This window comes from Delphinus delphis, chromosome 16 (genome assembly GCF_949987515.2).
Source record: "Delphinus delphis chromosome 16, mDelDel1.2, whole genome shotgun sequence".
Lineage (NCBI taxonomy): Eukaryota > Metazoa > Chordata > Mammalia > Artiodactyla > Delphinidae > Delphinus > Delphinus delphis.
This window is the reverse complement of record NC_082698.1, coordinates 14384294-14408681: the sequence shown is the minus strand read 5'-3', so window position 1 is coordinate 14408681 and position 24388 is coordinate 14384294. Positions and strand designations below refer to the sequence as shown.

The 24388-nt window shown below is 47.4% G+C and overlaps 1 protein-coding gene across 2 annotated transcripts in view; it reads right to left on the bottom strand.

Moving 5' to 3' along the window:
* GFRA1 (GDNF family receptor alpha 1) overlaps positions 1 to 24388 on the bottom strand; it is a 204677-nt gene that overhangs the window by 49828 nt on the left and 130461 nt on the right. For both annotated transcript variants that reach the window (XM_060033556.1, XM_060033555.1), the window contains one exon: positions 16521 to 16857. In XM_060033556.1, the coding sequence (XP_059889539.1) occupies positions 16521 to 16857 (337 nt within the window). The remainder of the gene's footprint in view (positions 1 to 16520; positions 16858 to 24388) is intronic.

Below are 24388 nucleotides of genomic sequence, written 5' to 3'. Positions count from 1 at the left end.
GTTTCTGTGCCCTGGGAGGGGGGGTGGGGATGGCGGAAGACACATGGATGTCTGAATGGTAACAGCCTGCACTTGCACAAACAGACTTCAAGCAGAAACATATGAAAAGAAGATCTCCTATTAATCCTTAATAGGGTTTCAGGCTTCCTAAGGAAAATTATGTTCAATAGTAAATACACACTAGGTCATTTTTCTTCCAGGCAAGTTGTTTTAAGGTCAACAGAGACTTTGAGCTCAGCAAATAACTAGTCCCTAATATCTTCCTTCCTAGATGGGGCATCGCTCGGGAGATGGAATTGTGGTGTTACATGTCAAAAGAATAAATCACTTATTCCACCGCTATCAGATGATAATTCCCCCCTTTTTTCAGAAAATCCCTACTCTTGGTAGTGATCCATTCTCATGTTTAACATCCTCTTGTCCACAGTACCCTTCCACCCCACTCCATACCCCATTGCACCCCACCATCCCAGTTTCTACATTTTACCTAAAGCTCTCAGCTACATTTAAAACTACATTCCTCCTTTTTTTTCCCTGTAGGGCAGAGCAGCTGTTTTCCATGGCTCGCATAAGCCATTTTCTAATAAACTGTCCCCTCAACCACTCCACTCAAACAGGGCTTATTTTGACCCATTCACAGTGAACTCAAGGGTCTCCTCTGAGCCCTCCCACCAATCCCCTCCCTGGCTCTGAGCCCCATGGAGGGCGTGGCTTTGGCCTTTCGGCCCACACCTCCCCTCCATCACTTTCTTTTTCCCATCTTCACTTTGATGATACACTGCTTGCACCATAAGAAGGTGAGCACCTGGGATTATGCCTGGCACAGAGCAGATGTTCAGAAAATATGTGTTGAATGAGTGAGTGAATAAATGAATGAATGAATCCAGTGCCACACACTATGGCTCCAATCACCTAGAGACCAATACTCATCATGGACATCTTGGCGTTACACTTGGGCACAGGTGAGCAGAAACAGCAGCCCCCGTCTAATTCCTCCAGACACTGCACTAACAGCTATGTTCGTCTAGAGCCGGTCACTGTGCCTGACGCTTCATAAGCCTGGGTCACTTAATACCCAATAACCTGACCAGCCAGGTTAGTCTTATTTTACAGTGGAGGACCCTGGGGTTCAGAAAGGCCAACATCCAGCCAAAATCACGGAGCTGGTAAGAGTTAGAGCCCGATTTTGAAGAGAAGACCACAGACTCTCCAGCTCACGCTCACCCCCACAGCAATGAAAGAATTGATGCTCCGTCTTTTATTTTAGTTCTGGGGCATTTGCCGCCATTTTGCTGTGAACCGTGCACACAAGAAGCCGAAATCTGATTTAGGGGGATATAAGGGATCTTTACTAGGCCCAGTAAAGTGTAATGACAGAATCAGTGGGCATTCTTTCGGTTTAATAGTGCTTGCAGTTTAAAAGCATAAAAAAAATAATATCTGTTGTTACTGTTCAGTAAGGCCCAAATGCAATCCTACGACACAGCCGTGTTCATCTCGGCCCAGGCTGGGCATCCCACCTCCCCAGGCTGTGTACACCATCACCCCTCATCGAGAAGTGAGGGGGGCAAAAAGTGGGGCTCCCCAGACCCACAGGGAGAAGCCAGCAGCCCCTCAAGCACCCTTTCCTGGCTGCAGGGACCGCTCCTAAGGCTGGGGACAGGAGGCACCAGGCAGCAGCTGGCCTGGCCAGGATCATCTCCTCAAGTGCCTTCCCACTGTGCCCGGCACCCATCGGCTCCGGGAAGGGCAGACACACATGTGGGCCCCTTCCCGGAGCTGATGGGTGCCGGGCACAGTGGGAAAGGGAGTGAGCCCTGAAGTCAGACCAGGGGTTCCAATCCCAAGAGCCCCTGCTGCTGTTTCAGCTCTGCATTTCCCCAAGTATGAAACACAAGCACCAACAGCAGGGCTGTGGGCAGATTAAGGCCCAGAACCCAGTGCCTGGCACAGAGTTCAGTGCTCAATGAAGGGCCGATATGAGTGTTGCCATTACTACTCTCAGGGTGCTCTCAACGCCGGCCCTCTCTCTCCAATCATAGCTTTGTGAGGCAGGTAATGGGGCAGGTCATGTCTCTCCTCTTTCACACGAAGGGACAGGTGTATGGGAAGCAAGTGCCAAGGAGGGTCACAACTTCAGCTGGGCTCTGGAGGCACCTGAGGCCAGCACACCCTGCCCCAATGTGGACAAGGACACTACGCCTGGCTCCCTCAAGAGGGCGCTCTCCCACGCAGCCTGGAATAGAGTCCCGTGGACAGGCAGCATTTCGTGGCACCTCTTGTATACCCAGAAAACACCCCTTCCTGCTTCCTCTGAGCCGAGGGATGTTGGGGAGCAGCCTAGAGAGAGCCCCGGGCCTGAGGCTTGTGGAGTGGACTCGTAAAGGTGCCTCGGCAACCAGTCGCCCGGGACCAAGGGTGCTGACCTCCAACTTGGTCATCCAGCACCTAGCTCAGTGCCTGGAGCACTGGGTTCAACAAGGACACCAACCTTCCAAGGACCAGGGTCACTAAGCACCTACAATGCAAGATGCTGTGTGGGGGGCTTCCCTGGTGGCGCAGGGGTTGGGAGTCGGCCTGCCGATGCAGGGGACACGGGTTCGTGCCCCGGTCCGGGAAGATCCCACATGCTGCGGAGCGGCTGGGCCCGTGAGCCATGGCCGCTGAGCCTGCGTGTCCGGAGCCTGTGCTCCTCAACGGGAGAGGCCGCAGCAGTGAGAGGCCCGCGTACCACAAAAAAACAAACAAACAACAAAACAAAACAAAACAAAACAACAAACAAGATGCTGTGTGTGAAGCAGTGGCTGTAGCGGGACAAGGACAAAGATGGAGATGCAGCCCCGCTGGGACACTGCATCTGACCTCCCACCAGCTGCACCCATCACCTGCCCTCTCCTGCGACCAGCAATGAGCTGGGAGTGAAACAGCCTCTGCATATGTATTTGTGCAGGTCAAGGCTCACGGTGATCTTGGCTCACGGGATCACAGCACTTCTGAATCTTGAACGTCCGTGTGCGGTTGAGTAACCCACATCATAGCCCCACCATAGGCGCTGCCCGTCCCACACTCCCTCCTGAGAACCCAAGATGCTTCCACTTGGAAAAAGTGACAAGAAAAGCAGAGTAAAGCATGTCAGCTTTCCTTATTTGAATAGCTCAGGTCAAAGATTGCTCCGAAGGTCATTTTAGAAGGAGGATTTCTATTCAAATAATTGCTTTAAAACACTGCTTTGCTTTGCATTTTTTTCCAGCATAACTCAGACAAATGAATTCCAATCTCAGGCCAAGCTCAGCCTATGGACAACAGGCTGTCTACTTCCTCTGCACACTGAGGGCGAGGTTCCGCCCGGCAGTGGGGCCAGTAAATAGATACATGCTGGTCATGGCTCAGCAGCCTCTGTTTCTGAGGAGCTATCACCTGGGCAGACCTTAAGAGTCCTTCACAGTGGATCCCACAGCCCTCCCAACAGAGCCCGACCTTAGTGCAGCCGAGAAACTGCCCAGGTGTTTTCTTCTCCCCTTCCCCAACCTGGGCTAACAGTCACCTGTCACAGCTGTGAGGCCTCTCCTAGGTCCCCTGCTGAGTCTCAGTGCCCCACAGGGCCCACCTGGCTGCTCACTCCTCATCCTCAGCTTGCAGAGCCCTCAAGCAGGGCGAAGCTCAATAGCCTAGGTCATCACCTGGTCAACATACCTTAAGGCGGTGGGTTTCCAGGTGTGGACCCCAGACCAGCAGCAGCATCACTGGGACTGATCTAGAAATGCAAATTATCCAGCCCCACCCGGACCTCATAGATCAGAAACTGATCTTGACTGCAGGCTAAAATTGGAGAACCACTGCCCTGGAGCAACGGCACCTGGGAGAAGTCCGGAACCCCCTCTTCCAGGAGGTGTGCGCATACACTCCATGTTGATGCCCTGGGCCCTGCAAAGCCCCCGGCACTCCAGTCCTGCTGAGCCAGTGAACGGACCAACCACCCACCAGAACGCTGAGCAGAAAACTTTCTCAAACCATATCTGTAGCTAAAAATGTTTCACCTCGATTTTTTTTTTTTTTTTTTTTGCGGTACGCAGGCCTCTCACTGTTGTGGCCTCTCCCGTTGCGGAGCACAGGCTCCGGACGCGCAGGCTCAGTGGCCATGGCTCACGGGCCCAGCCGCCCCGTGGCATGTGGGATCTTCCCGGACCGGGGCACGAACCCATGTCCCCTGCATCGGCAGGCAGACTCTCAACCGCTGCGCCACCAGGGAAGCCCTCAACTCGAATTTTTGAACTTGGAACATGGAAGAGGCATTTCCCATTTGCTTTGGTCTACTTCCACAGAAAGGTTTTCTAGCATGACAATATCAAGATCCTTTGCTGGAGTGAACATCCACAGAGAGATGACATTCTCTCTCCCCAGCCCCCATCCTAAGAAGTTTAAGGCTGTTAGATGGAGCCAGCTAGCCGTCCAATAGGAATTCCAACTGCTGGATGCTCACAGAACTCTCCATGCTTCCCGGCATTTCCGATTCTAAGGGTTATCCCAGGCCCGAGGTCACTACAATGTTTTAGTTTCCGTCATGGCAAATGATGATGGAGTTGGGAGAGCAGAGAGGGGCTGCACTGAGATGGCCCACATTCCAAGGACCAGACATTTACCTGTGACACTCTGACCAAGCCCCTACCACGGAGTCTTGGGCACAAAGTGCTTTTACAAGTCATTACAGAGTTCTGCCTGAGCTGAATACGAGGCTGAAATGCTTTGTTGAGCTAGAAACCAGAAGGAAGGTGTTGTCAGGAGGGCATCTCTCAGGGCAGGAAACCAAGCTGAGCCAGATCCCCTTGCCACACAGGCCCAGGGTGACAGCTGATGGGAAGCTCAGCAGCTTTCTGGTTACTGATACCCATTTCCAACTGGAAGGGCTATGGCCCCGGCTCCCATCCCCACCTCCCCCAGCCTCACCATCCTGACATACTGCAGTGAACAGGTTGGGCACGAGGCAGCCACACACCCACCCAGACTGTCTTAGTTCCAGGAGGCCACGGAGACGCTTGTGCACACACGTCTTCCAGCCCAAGATGATTCTGGTCCTAGGGTAGCAGTTCTCAAAGAGAGGTCTGGGGACCCTGGCAATCTCAGAGAGCCTTTTAGGGTCTTGAGGTCAAAACTGCCTTCCCAGCCATACTGAGTTCTGATTTATCTTTCTAACTCTCAGGCTCTCAAGAGAGTACCATGGAGTTTTTCCAGAGGCCACGTGACGTGGGATACTGCAAAAGTCTGAGGCAGGTAGAAGAATCAAGGCGTCTTCCGGTCCGACATTAGATTTATAAAAGTGTAAAATGATGCCATGCCTCTCCCTAAATTTTTTTGTTCTGGAAAAGGTAATGATTTTTAAAAATAAAACGATGTTGTTATTTATGGTAACATGTAACGGGCATCTTGGTGTTACTTTTAAATGAAGTGATAAATACGTAAACACTTCTTCAGCTTTGATTCCCAGTATGATAAGTATAGATAGACTTAGCCCACAGATGCAAAAGTCCTTTGGGATCCTCAGTAATTTTAACAATACAAAGGAGTTCTGAAACTGAAAGGTTTGAAAACTACTGTTCTAAACAGAAGTGAAATACTTTTTTTTTTTTTAATTTGCGGTACGCGGGCCTCTCACTGTTGTGGCCTCTCCCGTTGTGGAGCACAGGCTCCGGACGCGCAGGCTCAGCGGCCATGGCTCACGGGCCCAGCCACTCTGTGGCATGTGGGATCTTCCCAGACCGGGGCACGAACCCGTGTCCCCTGCATCAGAGGCGGACTCTCAGCCACTGCGCCACCAGGGAAGCCCTGAGAAGTGAAATACTTTTGATGAGGGGCACTTAAGTCTTACTTTGACAAGATCCAAAGTTCTCTTACTTACAATTTTTGTTTTAAAATGAATAAATAGAGAGTTAAAAACAAAATCACCTCCAGTCTCCAATTCCACACACTCTGAGGAAGGTGATGTGGGTGGTTTTCAAGAGACGCACACATTGCATCTGAAGCAGGGGCACAGCGGACAGAAGCCGGGCTCTGCAGCCCTGCAGACTCTCCGGGTGCTCGTTCCAGCGGCACCACGTGGGTGACTGCAGAAGTTGCTCAAGATTGCACCTCCTCATCTGCGAACGGGGGACGAGGACAGCCCTCACTTCCGGGGTCGCTGTGAAGTGCTCAGCACAGTGCCTGGCGCACTGCGAATGTCACATAAATGTTACCCTCTTCGTCATCATGTTCATCACCATCATTGTCACCCACAGCTTCCTGCAATAATGTCCCTGGCTCTGCAGATTCTGGGCCCCTGAGTCCTGTACAACGAGCCACCCTGCCCCCCCCTTGTGGCTTGCTTCCTAACAGGATGATCGGATGATTCATGGCACAGAACCACCCAGACGAGAGGAAGGTTCAGACTCAGCGGCACTGAGTCAGTGACTGCCCTTTGCTGGATGGCTCACATCACTGACTCAGACACAAGCACCTCTAAGGACCCTTTATTCACAGTTACTCTGGGTCACTGAAGCAGCACGTGTCCCCATGAGGCTGCCAGGGGTGCCCCCACTGCGTATTCAGTTTAAACAATAGTGAATCTAGGACTCCAGGCCCAACAAACTCGTGGCCAGCTCCATCCACGTCTCAGTGGGTATCTTTGTATGCTGATAACTGTTTATTCTAGACAGAAATGCTCTTGAGATGACACACGGTCCAAACACCTCTGGACTTTGTCTACCACCGCCTCTGCCCCCCACTTTTCCCTAATGGTGCCGACTGAAAAGATGGTGATGTACAAAGCTTAGCAACACAGCTTCACATAATGGAGTTGGAATTTCCATGCGCCGCTTAATGCTGTGGGTGCATAAAAGTGTAAAGCAGTAAAAATCTACCGCTTCCACCCACAAATCCTGCCTTAAAGGTCTCTGTCTGCTACTGGAGCAGGGATGGCGGGGGGATGCTGTATTTGGAATCATAAGCTTTCTTTGTCCTCTGTGATCAAAACTTGTGGAAGGTGTGAGGGAGAAAGAAAAGCATTTATTGAGTCTTTGCTTTGTTAGGTGGCTAGCACTGTGATGATGCTGTTGCAGAGACATTGCATTTAATCCTCATGGCTGCCCTGTGAAGATGGAGTCGTTACCTCCCTTTGTAGATGCAAAACTGAGGCCACGAGCTGCCCATGTTCTACAACTATCATAACCAGGATGCGAGCCCAGGGTCGCCTCACTCACAAACACATCGACAGTTACTGGGGAAGGAAAAAAAAAGTCCCAACTCCAGCTTGGTGTGGTACTTTTCACATTGATGGTTCTTTTAAATTCTTGTTTTCCTTGGATGTAAAATTTTCTGCGTAATTAATTGCTTTCGGAAATCACAGAGCAATTTCCCATTCACTGAGGTGGAAATGCCTCGTAGAAATATAAGTGTCAACGTGACTGCAGGATATCTAACTTGGGGTAGTGCCTGAGTGGGGATCTGGGGTTTCCTTGGGTGGAGCAGGACCCCAAGGCTGGCTGTGAGACCCGGGCTCTAGTCATACACGACAGCCACCCGGTGACGGGGGGCAGATTTCCCCGCACAAAAATGAGACAGCTCTGGGTCACAGGCTATGGGAACTTATGTCAACTGCAAACCATGCATGATCAAAAGAAGTCTTGTGTCCTGTGGAGGCCGGGACAGTGAGGTAACAGCCTCAGCTTAAGGGGTCATCATGCCAGCCAGCATGGGATGCCCTTGGACCCCAAAGGATGTTGATCTGGATAAGGGGGCAGCCCTCTAGGAATACTGGGGTCTCCCTTTCCCCCACTCTTTGCTCCGTGGATAAAGCACATTTGAAAAAGAGAACGATATAAAACGGAGGCATCCCCTTCCCTTGAAAGAAAAAAAAGAGACTGTAAATCTGTATGGTTGGGTTTCGGTCCAGACTTGAGCGGGGAGCTAGTTTACGCTGCCTAGGAACTTCACAGGTCCTAGTGCGTGAAATGCTCACTGGGCAGAGCAGAAGGGTCCCCTTTGAAGAGGAACAGGCTGCACAAAGCAGCAGAGGGGATCAATTGGGTTCTTAGACAAAGTGGCCTGAAATCTGGGTTCCAGAAACTCCCTTCAAGTCCCCACCCACTCCCACTTCAGCATATCTGGGAACAATTCCAGGCTTCTCCGCCCCACCCCCCCACCCCCACCACCCGCACGTTTTATCAGCACTGCATTCAAGATGCAATCACAGAATGGAAGTTCTCCTATGATAATGAAATGGCCAGAGGGCAAGGAGAAGGCAGGAAGGCAAACACCTGGATGACCCCCCCCCCCCCCCCCCGCCCCACCCTGGTGACATAACCATGGGTTGTTTAGAGCTGGTTGTAGCTCTGTGACAGCAGAGAATTCATCACCCATGAGATACACAGCCAGGTCCCTGACATCTGCTGCCTGGGGGGAAGTGAGGGTCAAGGACTCTAAACTCCAGTGACACTTCAGCAGGGAGTTAAGAGTCCAAGCAACCAGGTCCCTGGGAGCTCCTGGGTGACGGTCACATGACTTACACACCTAGGACCCTCGGGTCAGACAGACTGTGCTCAGTGAAGAAGAAAACCAGTGTGGTCTGGAAAGATTTTTTTCCTGTTTGTAGAAATGATTTGCAATCAGTAAGCCGTCACAGAGAAAGCACTCTATAATAAGCAATGAATGCTCAAAAGGAAATTAAAGTGAGAACTTAATGACCACATATTACCTGAGTAGCTTCTTTTCTTTTGTAATGTTTTAAGTGATGCTAGGAGGCTGTGATGGACATTATGTCCTAACGCTCTGTGAAAACTATCTTTAAAACTGATGCTGTCTTAGTTACTGAGCCATAAAGAGCATCCAGACCCGAGGCTGGATGGGATTATCATTCTGCCCGTCTGGAACTAAAGGTGGTAAGGCTGAATGGTATAAGAACATTGTATTCTTGTCATGAAAGACAATCATTTGGAAAGAATGACAGAAGCCAGATTTTGGAGTTGGCAAGATCAGGCTGGTTCCTAGCTCCTCCACGTGGGCTGAGATCATGGGGCCCAGTGCCTCTCATCGTTAAAACCCAGTAAACGGGTTGTTGTTCCCACATCTTCCTCAAATCCACAGCCCTGGGCCTCTGTCCCGTTTCTACCCCTGGTGGTCTCTCCCGTGCCTCTCGTCCTTCCAGCCCAGCTCAGATGACAGCTTCTCCAGGAAGCCTTGCTGACCCTCCAGGCCAAGGCCAAGTTGGCTGTTCCTACCTCTGTCCTCCCGCAGCACTTTGCACCTTCCTGACCACAGACTCCACGCCAGGCTGTAATGATCGTATGTGCACCTGCCTTCTTTTCCGCACGGCCAGTGAGGAGCCAGGTCTTTACTCCTGGCACAGTAACTGCAGACCAGCTGGTTGGATGGATGGATGGGTGGGTGGGGGGGTGGATGGATGAATGGACAGATTTCCTATGTGCTGACTCTATCCTCCTGGTCACCCCTCATCTGGTCCACTGCAAGCACATCCTATCTGGCCTCCTGGCCTCTCCCCACCCCAATCCTTGCCCCACACTGCCACCTGGGCACTCTCTGAAGTCCAGCTGATCATATCTTACTTCCCCTGCCCCTTGTAGGATAAAATCCAACACTTCAACATGGCACCGGAGGCCCTCAACCTCTTGCCTTTGTATCACACTAATTTTTCTCCCTCCGCCTCCAGGACAGACCCTAGACCGCCTCCCACTCCCTTCACTATGTCCTCCCAAACCCGAGTGCCTTCTTTCTGCTTGATGTTCCCTACTTCTCACCTGCTGAGGCCCAGTCTGAATATGGGTCCTGAGACCCTCCACTATGACACCTCCTCCCCCAAAGAAATATGGGGCTCTCTTTGGGCTTTCTGGGTGGATACAGTTCCATTCCTTTTCCCTCCACTTTCATACTCAAAGGCAGCAAAAGACAGTCCTGCGGTCAAAATTCCATCTGTCCATGTGGTTCTAATAACTGGCAGAATGTACAAATGTAAAGGAGTGTCTGAATCTCTCTGTCTCAGGGCTAAGAGTGGCCAATGTGACTCTGGTGAGGACGTGGGCAGGTGAGGGAAGGGGTGAGGGGAAGCAAGTGGAGCCCCTGAGCTTGGGCAGGCACCGGGAGGGGCTGGCTGGGGAGAGTGAGAACGCTGAGTAAATCTGGACGGGCGTTTTTTAGCAACAGGCTCCAGCAGGAACAGACAAATGGCTTCACACCCGTCCCTGCCAAAGGAGAGATAAGGAAAGAGATAGAAGGCAACAAGATAGAGCAAATTGCAGCGGTTTCCCGCCTGATTCACAGCTCAGGTTACCCCTGTTAGCCAGGGATGCAGTGAGCTCAGACCCTGCTTAGCCAGCGCTGCGTGGATGCACAGGCTGGGGGTGGAGGTTTGGAAGATCCACCAGGAGGTGTGTTCCTCCCCGCATCCAGCAGGTGCTGGAGGACGTCCGTGCTTTTTGCTTAATAAATCACCGTACACACACAGGAGCCCCCTACCTCACCAGGAGTCCAGGGGGCCTCCAGCCAAGAGATGGGGGGGCCGGAGCGGGGCAGGCAGCTCGCGCAGGTGGGGCGCATTAAAAAACAAGCTATTCTAGGCTTCCCTGGTGGCACAGTGGTTGAGAATCCGCCTGCCGATGCAGGGGACACGGGTTCGTGCCCCGGTCCGGGAAGATCCCACATGCCGTGGAGCGGCTGGGCCCGTGAGCCATGGCCACTGAGCCTGCGCGTCCGGAGCCTGTGCTCCACAACGGGAGAGGCCACAACAGTGAGAGGCCCGCGTACCACCAAAAAAAAAAAAACAAAAAAAAAACGAGTGATTCGGCACTCTGCATCGCTAAAGACACCCATGTAATCATTTGAAATGAAAACTGCTCAAATGAACTAGAAAATGTTCTACTTGTATTTTCTCATATTCCCGAACCTTTCTTTCCATGGTTCAGAAGTTTGCATTGTCTAACTGCTGATTTCCATTTGTGAATGAATCAGCGTAAAATAAAATTGAGTGCCAAATTAATCTACCCTTCTAGTTTTAGGCATTAATTATCCTCTGAGCCATTTTCTCCTGCACTTTGCCACATGTCAAGACAGGCCCGGATACAGTGGTGTAGAATCCAGTTTTCAGCTCAGGAATGTGGCCCAAACAGCAGAGGATGTCCCTGATTTCTAAGAGCCACAGTTTACTGTGCAAAACAGGACTGATTCCAAGCAAAGGAAATACATTCCTCACCTTTCAAAGGTGCACTAACACTGTCAGACCAAGTAAGTTACTGGAGAAGAAATCTGCTGCATGGTCTTGTGACATGTTTCCCCAGTTGTCCCAGTTAACAAATTAACAACATATTTCCTCTAAGTATAACAGGGTCAGCCTCAGTGTGGAAAATGCGGTGCTGGCTAGGGCAGAATTTTGAAAATTACATATGCTGTTCTTCTGGAGCTATACCAAGGGAGATCTTCTTGGCTGTGCTAAAAACAAACAAAAAAACCCCCCAAAAACCAAACAAACAAAAAAGAAAACCAAAAAACCCACCACCAACAACGAAAAAAACAGGTCTCCAGGATACAATTATAGGATCCTTAGTCCCTGGGGAAAGGTAGAACCATATGTACTTGGTCACTTGGTAAAAGCTACCGCTCTTGGGAACAATGAGGATACAGAGCCTGGGCACCGGGAAGAGCAAGTATATCTTGGTGGGGGAGGGGCTAGGCAAAAAGCCTTGGAGACAGAGGGCAGAGGTCCTGATCCCTTCCCTTCTGAAGTTCAGCATTATCAGAATCTTTCCAAAAGCTATGAGGTACCCTTGACCAAGCACTGTTGAAGCCTTAAAAAGGCAATGTGGAACAACATGGATTGACCTGAAGGACATTATGTTAAGTGAAATAAAACAGTCACAGAAGGACAAATACTGCATGATTCCACTTTACATGAGGTATCTAAAATCATCAAACTCGTGGAAGCAAAGAACAGAATTGTAGCTGCCAGGAACTAGGGGGAGGGGTAAGCAGGTAGTTTCTTTTTTTTTTTTTTTCATTTTTATTGGAGTAGAGTTGATTTATAATATTGTGTTAGTTTCAGGTGTACAGCAAATGAATCAGTTATACAGGTACATATATCCACTCTTTTTTAGATTCTTTTCTCATATAGGCCATTACAGAATACTGAGTAGAGTTCCCTGTGCTATACGGCAGGTTCTTATTAATTATCTATTTTATATATAGTAGTATGCATATGTCAGTCCCAATCTCCCAACTTATTCCTCCCCCCCCTCCTTATCCCCTGGTAAGGTAGTTTCTGATGAGTGGGAATAAAACTTTAGTTATACAAGATGAATAAGTCCTAGAGATCTACTGTACAATATTGTGCCTATAGATAATACCATATCGTGCACTTAGAAACCTGTTAAAAGAGTAGACTTCACGTTGTGTTCTTACCACAATAAAACAAGAAAAGAGAGAAAATGCAAATACAACACTCAAATCCATCTAGGCTACATTGCCAGGAAAGGGAGAGTTTGAGATACTGTGTGCTCAAGTTGGAGGGCTGGCTCTGGTGGGAACCCCTTAGGACCCAGCCCCCAGGGCAATATGTCACGCTTTGGGAAATAGTGGCTGCATGCTGAGTATGAACTAAGAGTTGTTACTCTGCACCCAAGATGCAGCACCTCTGCTGCAGGTGCAGAATGACCAAGAAGGGCACAGTCACCAAACCACAAAGCAACCTCTGGGCTGTCCACAACAGCGACACCGTGTGGCAGCAGCTAAACCCACAGGTCAGGCCGGCTGGCCAGTAGCCTCAGACTCCCTCTTTTCCTGGCATTGGAAGCAGAACAGGTTTTGGAAAATAACTGTATAATTCTTAGATGAAAACAGGAGGGGGCATGCTCAAGAGAAAGATGCTAGCCCTTTGGGTAATGAAGAGCAGCAGAGGCGCCTGAGTGATTAATGAGAAAAATTAAAGAGCTATGAACATATTTGTAGCACCCTGAGTCAGAGACCAAGGGCTGAGCTTAGCTTGGAGGTCAGAATTTGAGGGAAAGGAGGAGAGGCACAACTTTAAACTTTGTATATATAACCGCTTTCATCGGGAATAAAGGAATATGCTTCCTTTAGGACCAAACCCCAACCTGACATCCTTCCAGGCACTAAGGAAAGCAACCGGAGGACAATGAGTATGGGAGACACTGTGCTTCAGGGGAAGAACTGGAGGCTCTTAATCTCATCACATCCTTCTAATAACACCTCCGCGTTTGCTTTTCTGCAGGCAAGCTTGGAGGCCTAAACAGTCAAGCTCTCGCCTGTCCCCAACCACCCTAAGAGGAAAGAAACCTGTCAGCTTCCCTAAAAGGGAAAAGGAGAAAAGAAAACAAAGTCAAAAGGAAAAGCTAAAGTTGCATCTCCTCTGTTTGAAGGCAAAACGCAGGAGAGAGGTTTTGCACAGAGGCACCGCTGGACCCTGGGGAAGGAAACCTGTGTGCTTCGAGTTGGAAATCATTAAGCGCAGGGAGGTTTCAATGAGCTTCAGCAGCTCTTTGATAGTCCCTGATGTTGAGATGGCAATGGAGCATTTGCAATGTGAGCTTTCAAAGAATATGCTTTTTAGGAAGCGATTTTCCCTCTTGCTATCCCTTCGCTTTGGGGATATTCAAATTAGGCCTTTAGTCATCCCATTGGGGGTACCTCCATTCCTCCAAACGGGTCTGGGTCAGAGCAGCTTTAACATGAAACCCTGCCGAAGCCCCAGCTGCTGTTCCACGTAGTAGTAACTCCAAGGGCTTTGCCGAGATGGATTGAGATGAGATGCAATAAAAGGCATAAAATTAAAGACAAGACTAATAAAACCTGATGAAAGAAAACACCGCTAGCCTACCTAGCAGCTTAAATTACATTTACCACATCTGACAGGGAGGGGGTAATCATGAGTAATAAGCTCAGGCTCTGGAAAGAAATTACGGGATAAATAACTTAAGGACAGGTAACACCAGGGGAAGTCACTGATTCACCTTCCCAGAGAAGACTCGAGACGGTTTAAAACCCACCAATCACATGCAGGCAAATTTCACTTGGGAGGGCCCTAGAGAGTCTAGGATTTGGATTCCCAAACATCCCAGAGCCAGGAACCTGGCAGCAGCACCGAGACTGCTTCTGGTTGCAGTTTCCAGTCCAGCCCGACTTCACCCCACTGCCTGGTGGCTGTTGTCAGCACAGCCCGACCTCGGTGTGACCAGGCACAGTCAGTCATTAGGTGAGGGCTGTCCCATTGTCCCCTGTTCCTTTCTGCCCCATCAGCTGAGGCCACGCTATGCTACTTGGGCTGCCTCAACACAACCAGTTCCTGGAACCAGGCTGGTCCCCAGACAGGACCCAAACCATCCCATTATCTGCAGATTCCTCCTGCCACCTCCTTGGAACACAACAAGTTCCCAAACTTCCAGCTGTTTCTCACCACAGCTTAGCAGGGAAGCAATCTGATTCACACCAACTAACTGACTAATTCACACCAACTCTCCGAGGATTCTCTCTTTTTAGAGAGCAGGCCAGGTAATGCAAATGGACCCCTCACGGTGGGCTTTGAGCCTGCACAGGAGGTGTCAGGAGCCTCCTCTGGACCTCACGTGCAAGACAGACCGCGTGAGAAGAGAAGGAAAGGCTCCATCACCATGCTCTCTCCGCCTGCCAGCCATGGTCCAGTGGACGGAAGGCTCATGCACTGCTCCATTCCCTCCCCTGACAGCAGCCTCCCATCTCCAGGCTTCCTGGCTTGGACCCATCAGTGAACAGGATAATGTCTCCTGTAGAGACAGGGAGGGGCTGTCTGGCTTCAAGCCAAGGAAGACCCTGGAAAGTCCTGCTTTTAGCAGAGGGATTCCTCTGCTCAAAGACTAAAGGGACACAGGAACTTGGGATCTTCAGAGGACAGGTCTTCAGATTCTCTGTCCCCTGGCATCCTAATGCCAGGCTGAGCTCCCACAGCTTCTCCCTTGGTCCTGTCCTCACCACATTCATCTCGAGCAGGGCGTTCTTAGAGTCCCTGGCTGATTGCCTTCCCCAGGTTATAGCTGCGAGGAGGTCCTGCCTCTTCCTCAGGATCCTTAGAGCACAGTGATCCCTGATCCTAGCCCTCAGTTAAGAGGGTCTCAATGGAAGAGGGGCGTGAAGGTGAGGAAGAGTCTTTGGAGAAGTTGCATTGCCTGAGCACCTGACTCCTCCCAAGACAAGCTCGGCCATCTGAGTTCTTCCTCAGATAGCTTCCAACTTGGAAAAAAATGGAGGGATATTACTCCCCGAAAGTCTTCAGCATGAGGGAGTTCTACAGATAACAAGGACTTTTATTTTTCCTTGGTCACTATTAGAGCTAGTCTAAGGAAAGAATGGGACTCCATTCTATCAGAATAAAACTTAAACTGACAAAACTCAGCTTACCAGAATCCTCAAACTATCAGTTTTTTCCCTGCCCTCTGCTCTAGAAACGGGAAACTTACAAGAAAACAAACACAAAGTCACACCCTCATCTACTTGTCCACCTGTGAACATTTATCAAGTGCACAGGATTTTGTCAGCGGTGGCATTTGAAGATTCCTGGCTCTATCCTGGGGGCAAAGTACAGGTGTTGTCCGATGATGCCCCGTCTGCATCTCTATCCTGTGCTCTGAATCTAGCACCAGCATTGCCTCAGGCGGCAAAGAGTCAAGTCTCTGCTTATCAAAATCTACTTGCTTTCTGATCAGCAATGAATTCAACCCAAAGTTCTGGAAGGACTCACATCAAATTGTTGACAGTGATGGCTGGGAGCAAGAGGAAACTTCCCTTTCCCTCTACTAATTCTATATTGCTTTTTTGCTTTAAAAACACACACACACACACACACATAGAATATATTCATGGAGTCCTTCAAACATTAAAATAAATTAATAAATGGCCAAAAAGGAAAAGGAAGTGACTCTTCAACAACACTGCCAGGTTTCGATGGGGGCTGAGATCCGGAAGCACGGAAGGCATCTATTCTCAGCCACATCGTTGACTGAATGGCCCAGAGCAGACCCAGGCATTCTGGAAGTTCTCCTCTTAGGGGCTGGACACGGCTCCATCCCTCCCTCTCGCTGCTCTCTTCCAGTTTTCTGACCTTGATGACAAGAGCCCCCGTATTTCCAGCACCTGCTACCCCACTTACTTAACGCTTTTGACCCCTGGCAGCTCTCAGGTCTAACAGAGGGGGCACATGCCTTCAAGCTCACCTGGGCTCAGGTGACCCTCTGCGCTTACGAAGTCCTATTGACCTCATTCCAGCACCTCTCAAAGCTTCCCTCAGGTTAAAGACGGGAACCTTCCTCAGCACAAAAGGCTGATCAGCTGCTGAAGAACCTCGTGCTGGAGGCAGAGGTCAGGTTTTGGCCCATCCATCCCAATGACTCCCCTCCCCCACCCCCCTGCAGAAATTCAGAAAATAGAAGCCTGGCCACTGAAGCAGCATAAAGGTTCTCTCCACCACCTCCTTAATCACCAGGCTGCTGGCATGCGCTTACCTGCAGATGTAATTCGTCTTGCAGGAGTCCTGCAAATTCAGGCAGTTGGGCTTCTCCCTCTCCTCGTAGGAGCACACCGGCACGATGGTCTGCCGTCTCCTCTCGGTGCAGGCGATGTCCCGGCAGGAGCAGAAGAGCATCCCGTAGCTATGCTTGGCCGGGACTTTGTCGAAGAACTGCCGGAGGGCCTTGTGGCATTTGCGCCGGTTGCAGACATCGTTGGACATGCTGGTGGTGCACGGCGTGATGTACGCGGACCTGTACTTCTTACAGGTGTCGTCTAGGTTGCAGGCCTTGGCGGCGTCCAGGCAGTTGTTCCCTTTCGGGATGTGCTCCACTGCAAAAGGAGAGAAAGGCGGGCATGATCACAGGGCTGTGTGCTGGGGCTGCTCTGCTTTCCTTGAGATCTGGCCATTCACCTGGCAGTGCTGGCAGCTCTGATCAACTCTGTGTCTTGAAGCTAATAACTTAATGAGTTCATGACAATGAGGAAGTATCAGGGGCACAGAGGCTGGGAGCCCACGGCAGCACACAAGCTCCTAGCGTTGTCTCAGATATATGATTAGGAGGTGTTGAGTAAGGCCAAAGGAGCTCAGGCACCTGCCTGACTACATACAAACAAGGCAACAGAAGAACAAGTTTCCAGCTCCTGGTTGGTAAATTGAAATTAGGATAAAAGAAAAAAGCAACAAATTATATACTTGTTTATTACATAATATATAAAATGATATACTGAATGTAAGTATAATTGCCATGCAATCCTCCAGGAATATAATTATGTAATAAATGCCCATAGTACATGTTAATTACTATATGATTACAGAGTAATTGCATGGTTATTTGAGCCCAGAAGACAGAATATTATGCTAGCTCTCTAAACAGGAAGAAGCAACTACATCGAAGCTGTAGTTCTAGCTCACAGGCCACTGGAAGAGAACCAGAATAAATTACATAAAAATTTGCAAACCTCAATTACCATTTAACTTACCGCATAGAAAATTTGGGATCTATGAGTACTGAGGTTGCAGATTAGAAAAATTCAGTTAGTATTTTGGATAGAATTTCAATGGGCTTACAAACCATACGCCTTAGGCATCTCACAAAACATATGTTGCCTTCTGTCCAAGCCCTCTGTGCTCATGCTGTCAGAGAAACCAGTGCTGTCCACTGCCAGGCTGCCCACTGAGAGGCCTGGAGAGAAAGCACGGAAGAGGCAGGGCTCACTGGGGTGGGCTGGCAGCGCCAAGGCTAATGGGAAAAGTTAAAAGATGAATGGACAAGGGAAATTAAGCTCATTTCCCATAATATAGGTCTTCGCCAAGCAAGGCGAAGTGATGGAAAAACCTCCTAGAGCCAGGTTATGAGATGGTCCATGGAAAATTGATGATTAGGTGTAGCAGGGACCCTCCAGAGACAGCAAGAAGGCAGCAGACAAGCACCACACAATCGTGGGATTCAATCCCCAGCAAGTTCCTGCTCAGGCCTCAGCCCCTTCATGGGTTCTGAAACCCCCTTTCATTCTCTTTATGCACCCAGTTGGTGGGGACCATGAAAGCCTTTGCGAATTAGCAAAAGAGGAGACAGAGTCTAGCTGGGTTGGGTGGGACCAAAAGACAGGGCAGTGCATTTGGTATCTAAAAGGCACATGGGATATTCAGCCTTAAATAAAAGAAGGAAACCTGCCATGGGGAACAACATGGATGAGCCTTGAGGACATTATGCTAAGTGAGATAAGCCAGTCCCAGGAGGACAAATACTGAGTGGTTCCACGTATGTGAGGCATCTAAAACTCCCAAACTCACAGAAGCAGAGAGTTGAATGGTAGTTGCCAGAGGCTGAGGTGAGGGAGAAATGGGGAGTTGTTATTCAAGAGGTATAACGTTTCAGTGATGCAAGATGAATAAGTTCTAGAGATAGGCCTTACAACATCACACCTACACTTAACAATACTGTATTGTGCACTTAAAAATCTGTTAAGTGGCATCATTTCACTCTTTTGGATGGCTGAGTAATATTCCATTGTATATATAAACCACATCTTCTTTATCCATTAATCTGTCAATGGACATTTAGGTTGTTTCCAGTCTTGGCTATTGTAAACAGTGTTGCTATGAACATAGGGGCGCATGCATCTTTTCAAATTATAGTTCTGTCTGGGTATATGCCCAGGAGTGGGATCACTGGACCATATGGCAGGTCTATTTTTAGTTTTTTGAAGAACCTCCATACTGTTTTCCACAGTGGCTGCACCAATTGACATTCCCACCAATGGTGTAAGAGGCTTCCCTTTTCTCCACACCCTCTCCAGCATTTGTTATTCATAGACTTTTTAATGATGGCCATTCTGTCTGGTATGAGGTGGTACCTCATTATATAGTTGCAAATTCTGATTTGCATTTCTCTGATTTGCATATATAGTTGCAAATTCTGATTTGCATTTCTCTAATACTTAGCCATGTTGAGCATCTTTTTATGTGCCTCTTGGCCATCTGTATGTCTTCTTTGGAGAAATGCCTATTTAGGTCTTCTGCCCACTGGGACCTAGAGATTATCATACTAAGTGAACTAAGTCAGAAAGAGAAAGACAAATACCACATGATATCACTTATATGTGGAATCTAAAATATAATACAAATCAACATATCTACAAAACAAAATCAGACTCACAGATATAGAGAACAGATTTGTGGTTGCCAAGGGGGAGCGGGGGTAGGGGAGAGAAGATATGGGAGTTCGGGATCAGCAGATGAAAACTATTATCATATAGGATGGATAAACAACAAGGTCCTACTGTACAGCACAGGGAACTATATTCAGTATCCTGTGACAAACCATGGTGGAGAAGAATATGGAAAAGAATGTACATACGTGTAAGGCTGAGTCACTTTTCCATACAGAGGAAATAGACACAACATTGTAAATCAACTATACTTCAATAAAATTAAAAAAGAAACCTGTTAAGAATGTAGATCTCACGTTAAACGTTCTACTAAAATAAAATAAAATTTTGTACAAGAAAAGAAGAACAGACACAAGTTCAACATTTCAGGAAATGAAAAACTCTCCCTGGTCTAGTGATGGTGTGTCTTGCTTTAAGAAAACCCAACATGCTGGAATCACAAAGATATACCCTGGTACCATAAGCAGTATTTTATGATGCCCCAGGTCTGTGCTTCTGCCTATGACATCTGAATTCAACAATTTCATGGGGAAGGCAATAAACAAGACATTCAGCCCTTCTTAGGTGAGCAGTGCAGGAAGCCAGAAGCTGCACGTACATCCTGCTGGTTTAACAAGCACCCCTGGTGCATTTTCTCCAACATGACTTTCCCAAAGTGGCTTCTCTCCTCTGTTTTCCCACTCAGGCACTTCAGGACTCAAGGAGTGAAATATTCACCATGTGTCCTGACAGATCACCAGGGCCTCCACCAGGCTTTGGTGACACTTCTAGCCTTTTTCTCTTTTGAGACTTTCTAATGATGTGCTGTTGGGCCCACTGGCAACAGTGATTGATATTCCTGAAGGTCTACAGCTAGCTAGGAGATTTCTAAATTATGCATTTGGGGATGATAATCTAAAATAAATTAATATGACCAGATTCTGGATCATCTGGATTAGGCCCTTAAGGTTGGACATCCGAACACAATTTCCAATAACTTGCATTGGTGTTCAATGGTATTTTATGATCTCTGGCTAAAAAGAAAATAGAGGCACACGGGTTGACTTAATACTTAAATGATGTAGCCAGGGATATATGAACAAACAGCTCATGTAAGTTCAAATGGAGAAAAATGTCAGAAAAATTAAGTCATCCCATGGCACACAGTAATGTAGGCCTGTCAAACTCAAAAGAACTCATGCTGAAACAGAGAACTACATCCTGACTGTAAGCACCAATTTAGTTTCAGCGAAACAATACCATTCCTCATATTAAATCTGTTATTGATTTGTATTTCATTGTTTTAAAAGTTTTGCTCATATCTAATTGGTGTGTGTTGCCTTTATAATTGTATAAAAGTAAAGAAGAGCTGATAGTTTTATGTTTATAAACTTCAAATAAAATTATAATAAGAATAAACTTAACACATGAGGTCCAGAACATTTATTTCTCTCTGAAAGTTCTCCGTATAATACATAAGTTTTAAAAAATTGGCCTGGAACAAAGCTCCTTGACATGGGTCTTGGCAATGACTTTTTGGATATGACACAAGCAATAACAACAAAAAATAAACAAGCAGAATTACGTCAAACTAGAGAGCTTCTGCACAGCAAAGCAAACCATCAACAGAAGGAAAAGGTGACGAATGGAATAGGAGAAAATATTGCAAATCATGTTCTGATAAGGGGTTAATTTCCAAAATATATAAAGAACTCATACAACTCAATAGTAAAAGTAACAGTAATGATAATAACCTAAGTAAAAAAATGGGCAAAGGACCTGAAGAGACATTTTACCAAAGAAGGTATATGAAAGGCCAACAGGTACATGAAAAGATGCTGATTGGTAGGGAAATGCAAATCAAACCACAATGAGGTATCACTTCAGGCCTGTTAGAACAATTGTCATCAAAGGAGACAATAAATGCTGGTGAGATGGTGGAGAAAAGGGAATCCTTGTGCACAGCTGCTGGGATTGTAAATTGGTACAGTCACTATAGAAAACAGTATGGAGGTTCCTCAAAAAATTAAAAACAGAGCTACCATATGATCCAGCAATTCCGCTCCTGGGTTTTTGTTTTCAAAGGAAACAAAATCACTTTATCAAAGAAATATCTGCACTCCCATGTTCATTAAAGCATTATTTACAATAGCCAAGTATTCACCAAGGAATAAACAAGGAAAATGTGGTATATATTTTTCAATGGAACACTATTCAGCCATAAAAGGAAGGAAATACTGGCGTTTGCAACAACATGGATGGACTCGGAGGGCATTATGCTAAGTAAAGTAAGTCAGACAGAGGAACACAAATACTGTATGATCTTACTTATATGTGAAACCCCCAAAAACAAAAATAAAAAACAAACTCATAGGAAAAAAAGCCTCATATTTGTGGTTATCAGAGGCAAGGGGAGAGGGTGGGGGAATTGGATGAAGGTAGTTAAAATGTACAAACTTCCAGTTATAAGATAATTAAGTACTGGGGATGTAATGTACAACATATAACTATAGTTAACACTGCTGTATGATATATTTGAAAATTGCTGAGAGAGTAAACCCTAAAAGTTCTCATCACAAGGAAAAAGACATTTTTTTCTTCTTTTTCTGTATCTGTATAAGGTGATGGATGTAAACTTATCGTGGTAATCATTTCAAAATATATATAAGTCAAGTCATTATGCTGTATACCTTAAACTTATACAGTGCTGTATGCCAATTATATCTCAAGAAAACTGAAAGAAAAAAAATTGACCTAGTGTATGCCTGCTTTGTTAAATAATGTTTACTTCCTTTTCAAAGTTGTTAAAACTCCATAAAATACTAAATAATTGTTTTCCTCTTGGTATTATCAAAAAAGAAAAGCAACATATCAAAGGAAAAGTTTTGCATGAAGTGGGAATAGGCTGAACGATTTAATGTCCAAACCAATTGCTCTGAGTTCGCTCCATTTAGCACCTGGTGTACCTCAGCCTCACTTTGAGTTGATTCTGTTTTCATCAATAAATGACGCTGCCAGAGCACCATCTCTTTATCATGATTTCCGAGCCTGTGACAAATTCCAGAATGCACGACCTGGCACATTCAGAGAGGCGAGAAACGACGAACTGATTCCCAGATTACAGGGAAATGTGTGACTTCCTTTTTGCTTACGATTCTCATTCACACACAACATTGTCATAACCATTCCCAACTTGATATACGAGGCCAGCATTACCCAAATAGCAGAATATGATGAAGAAAAAAGAAGAAAATTACAGACTAATATTCCTTACAAATATAGATTCAAAAAGTTTAGTAAATAGAATTTAGCAATATGTTAAAAGGATAATGTACGACGACCAATTAAGGTTTATCCCAAAATGCAAGGTTGGTTTAATATTTAAAAATCAGGGGATTCCCTGGTGGCGCAGTGGTTGAGAGTCCGCCTGTCGATGCAGGGGACGCGGGTTCGTGCCCCGGTCCGGGAGGATCCCACGTGCCGCGGAGCGGCTGGGCCCGTGAGCCATGGCCGCTGAGCCTGCGCGTCCGGAGCCTGTGCTCCGCAACGGGAGAGGCCACAGCAGTGAGAGGCCCGCGTAACGCAAAAAAAAAAAAAAAAAAAAAAAAAAAAGTCTCACATGCACAGAATATATAAAACCACTCTTAGCACCAATTTCACCTCCCTTCTTAGTGTCCTCACAAATTCACCTCCAACTCTCTCTCAGGTATCCTGCTTAATGAAGTTCAAAATAAACACTCCTGAAATCACAGGACAGATAAATTAGAGTTGAGTTTTTACTTGGTAAGAAGATTGATCCCCCGTATGTATTAAATGCGTCCGCCAGTGCACAAAACTGCTACGTCAGTGACTTGAGGGCAGAGGGAGGAATGGGCAGAAGGATTCAGTTTAGGCCACTGAGTCACACCCAACTCCCCATCAACTCACACACGGCCTGGAGGAGAGCTCTCATGCCCCTGGTTTATGGTCTGGGCACGCAAGCCTTCTGGGCTGCGTGGGAAGGCTTCTGAACAGCTTTACCGTAACTCTGAGTGCCATCCTCTCCACAGCTCATTTTAGAGCTCAGCATTAAAATGCTGCCCCCCCCCCCCACCTCCTCCACCTGTAATCTCTCCCTCCATCTGTTGTTATGTTTTTGTTTTTTTTTGCGGTACGCGGGCCTCTCACTGTTGTGGCCTTTCCCGTTGCCGAGCACAGGCTCCAGACGGGCAGGCCCAGCGGCCATGGCTCACGGGCCTAGCCGCTCCGCGGCATGTGGGATCTTCCCGGACCGGGGCACGAACCCATGTCCTCTGCATCGGCAGGCGGACTCTCGACCACGGCGCCACCAGGGAAGCCCACCTCAAGGTTTTTGATTTGATGATTACAATGTAAACTGCCTTTTCTGATTATAAAATCAAGTATTTAGGATAAAACTTGATCAGGGACAGAATGTAAAAAACAAAAAGCAAGAACAACCCAGGGCTCGATGGCGCTGACCTCTCAGCTGTTTGCTGCTCCAAAGAGTATACACGGACCAACGATCTCAACCCTGACCTACAGGCAGAGCAAATGTAAAACATCCCTCCAACGACAGGGAGACGTGGAGGTGTCAAGGATGAGTTATGCACTGGGAGAAGCTTTCACATTCTAAATTCCTCTGCAGCAAGGAACTGCCTTTATCCCAAGTACAATCCTCACACTGTCCCAAATCAAAGAGGCTATCGCTGTGGCTGGCAGCCCCTCATTATTTACACTTAGTAAACGCCACTGTTATTGGCAAATGCCGGGGCCAGCTAACCAGTCAAAATGATTTAGGATGAAACACAGATGCAAGGGTCTAGAAATCCATTTCTACAGATTAGGAGGTAGAATAGAACAGTAACTATATTAAAATTTGCATGGCCCACATGAAGATGTGCTTCATTAAGCAGAAAGTTCACAAGAGACAGTGAGAGACCATTGTTTACAAATGCTTGCCAATTTCCGGGTATCTTTCTGTCTTTCTTTTTAGGGCTGCAGAATTGAGTTCACAACCCATTTTCCCTTTCTTTCTGACTTGATTAATTGCCATGTTAACATAACTACTGTTCTTCTCCTAATAGGCTCCCTCTAACGTGTTATCCCAGCAAATAAAAAAATGGATAAAAAGCTCCAAGATCTTCACAGGGGGTAGGTAGGGCAAGCTTTTCTGGAAGGTCACATTTACAGTCTGGTCTTCTGCTATCCA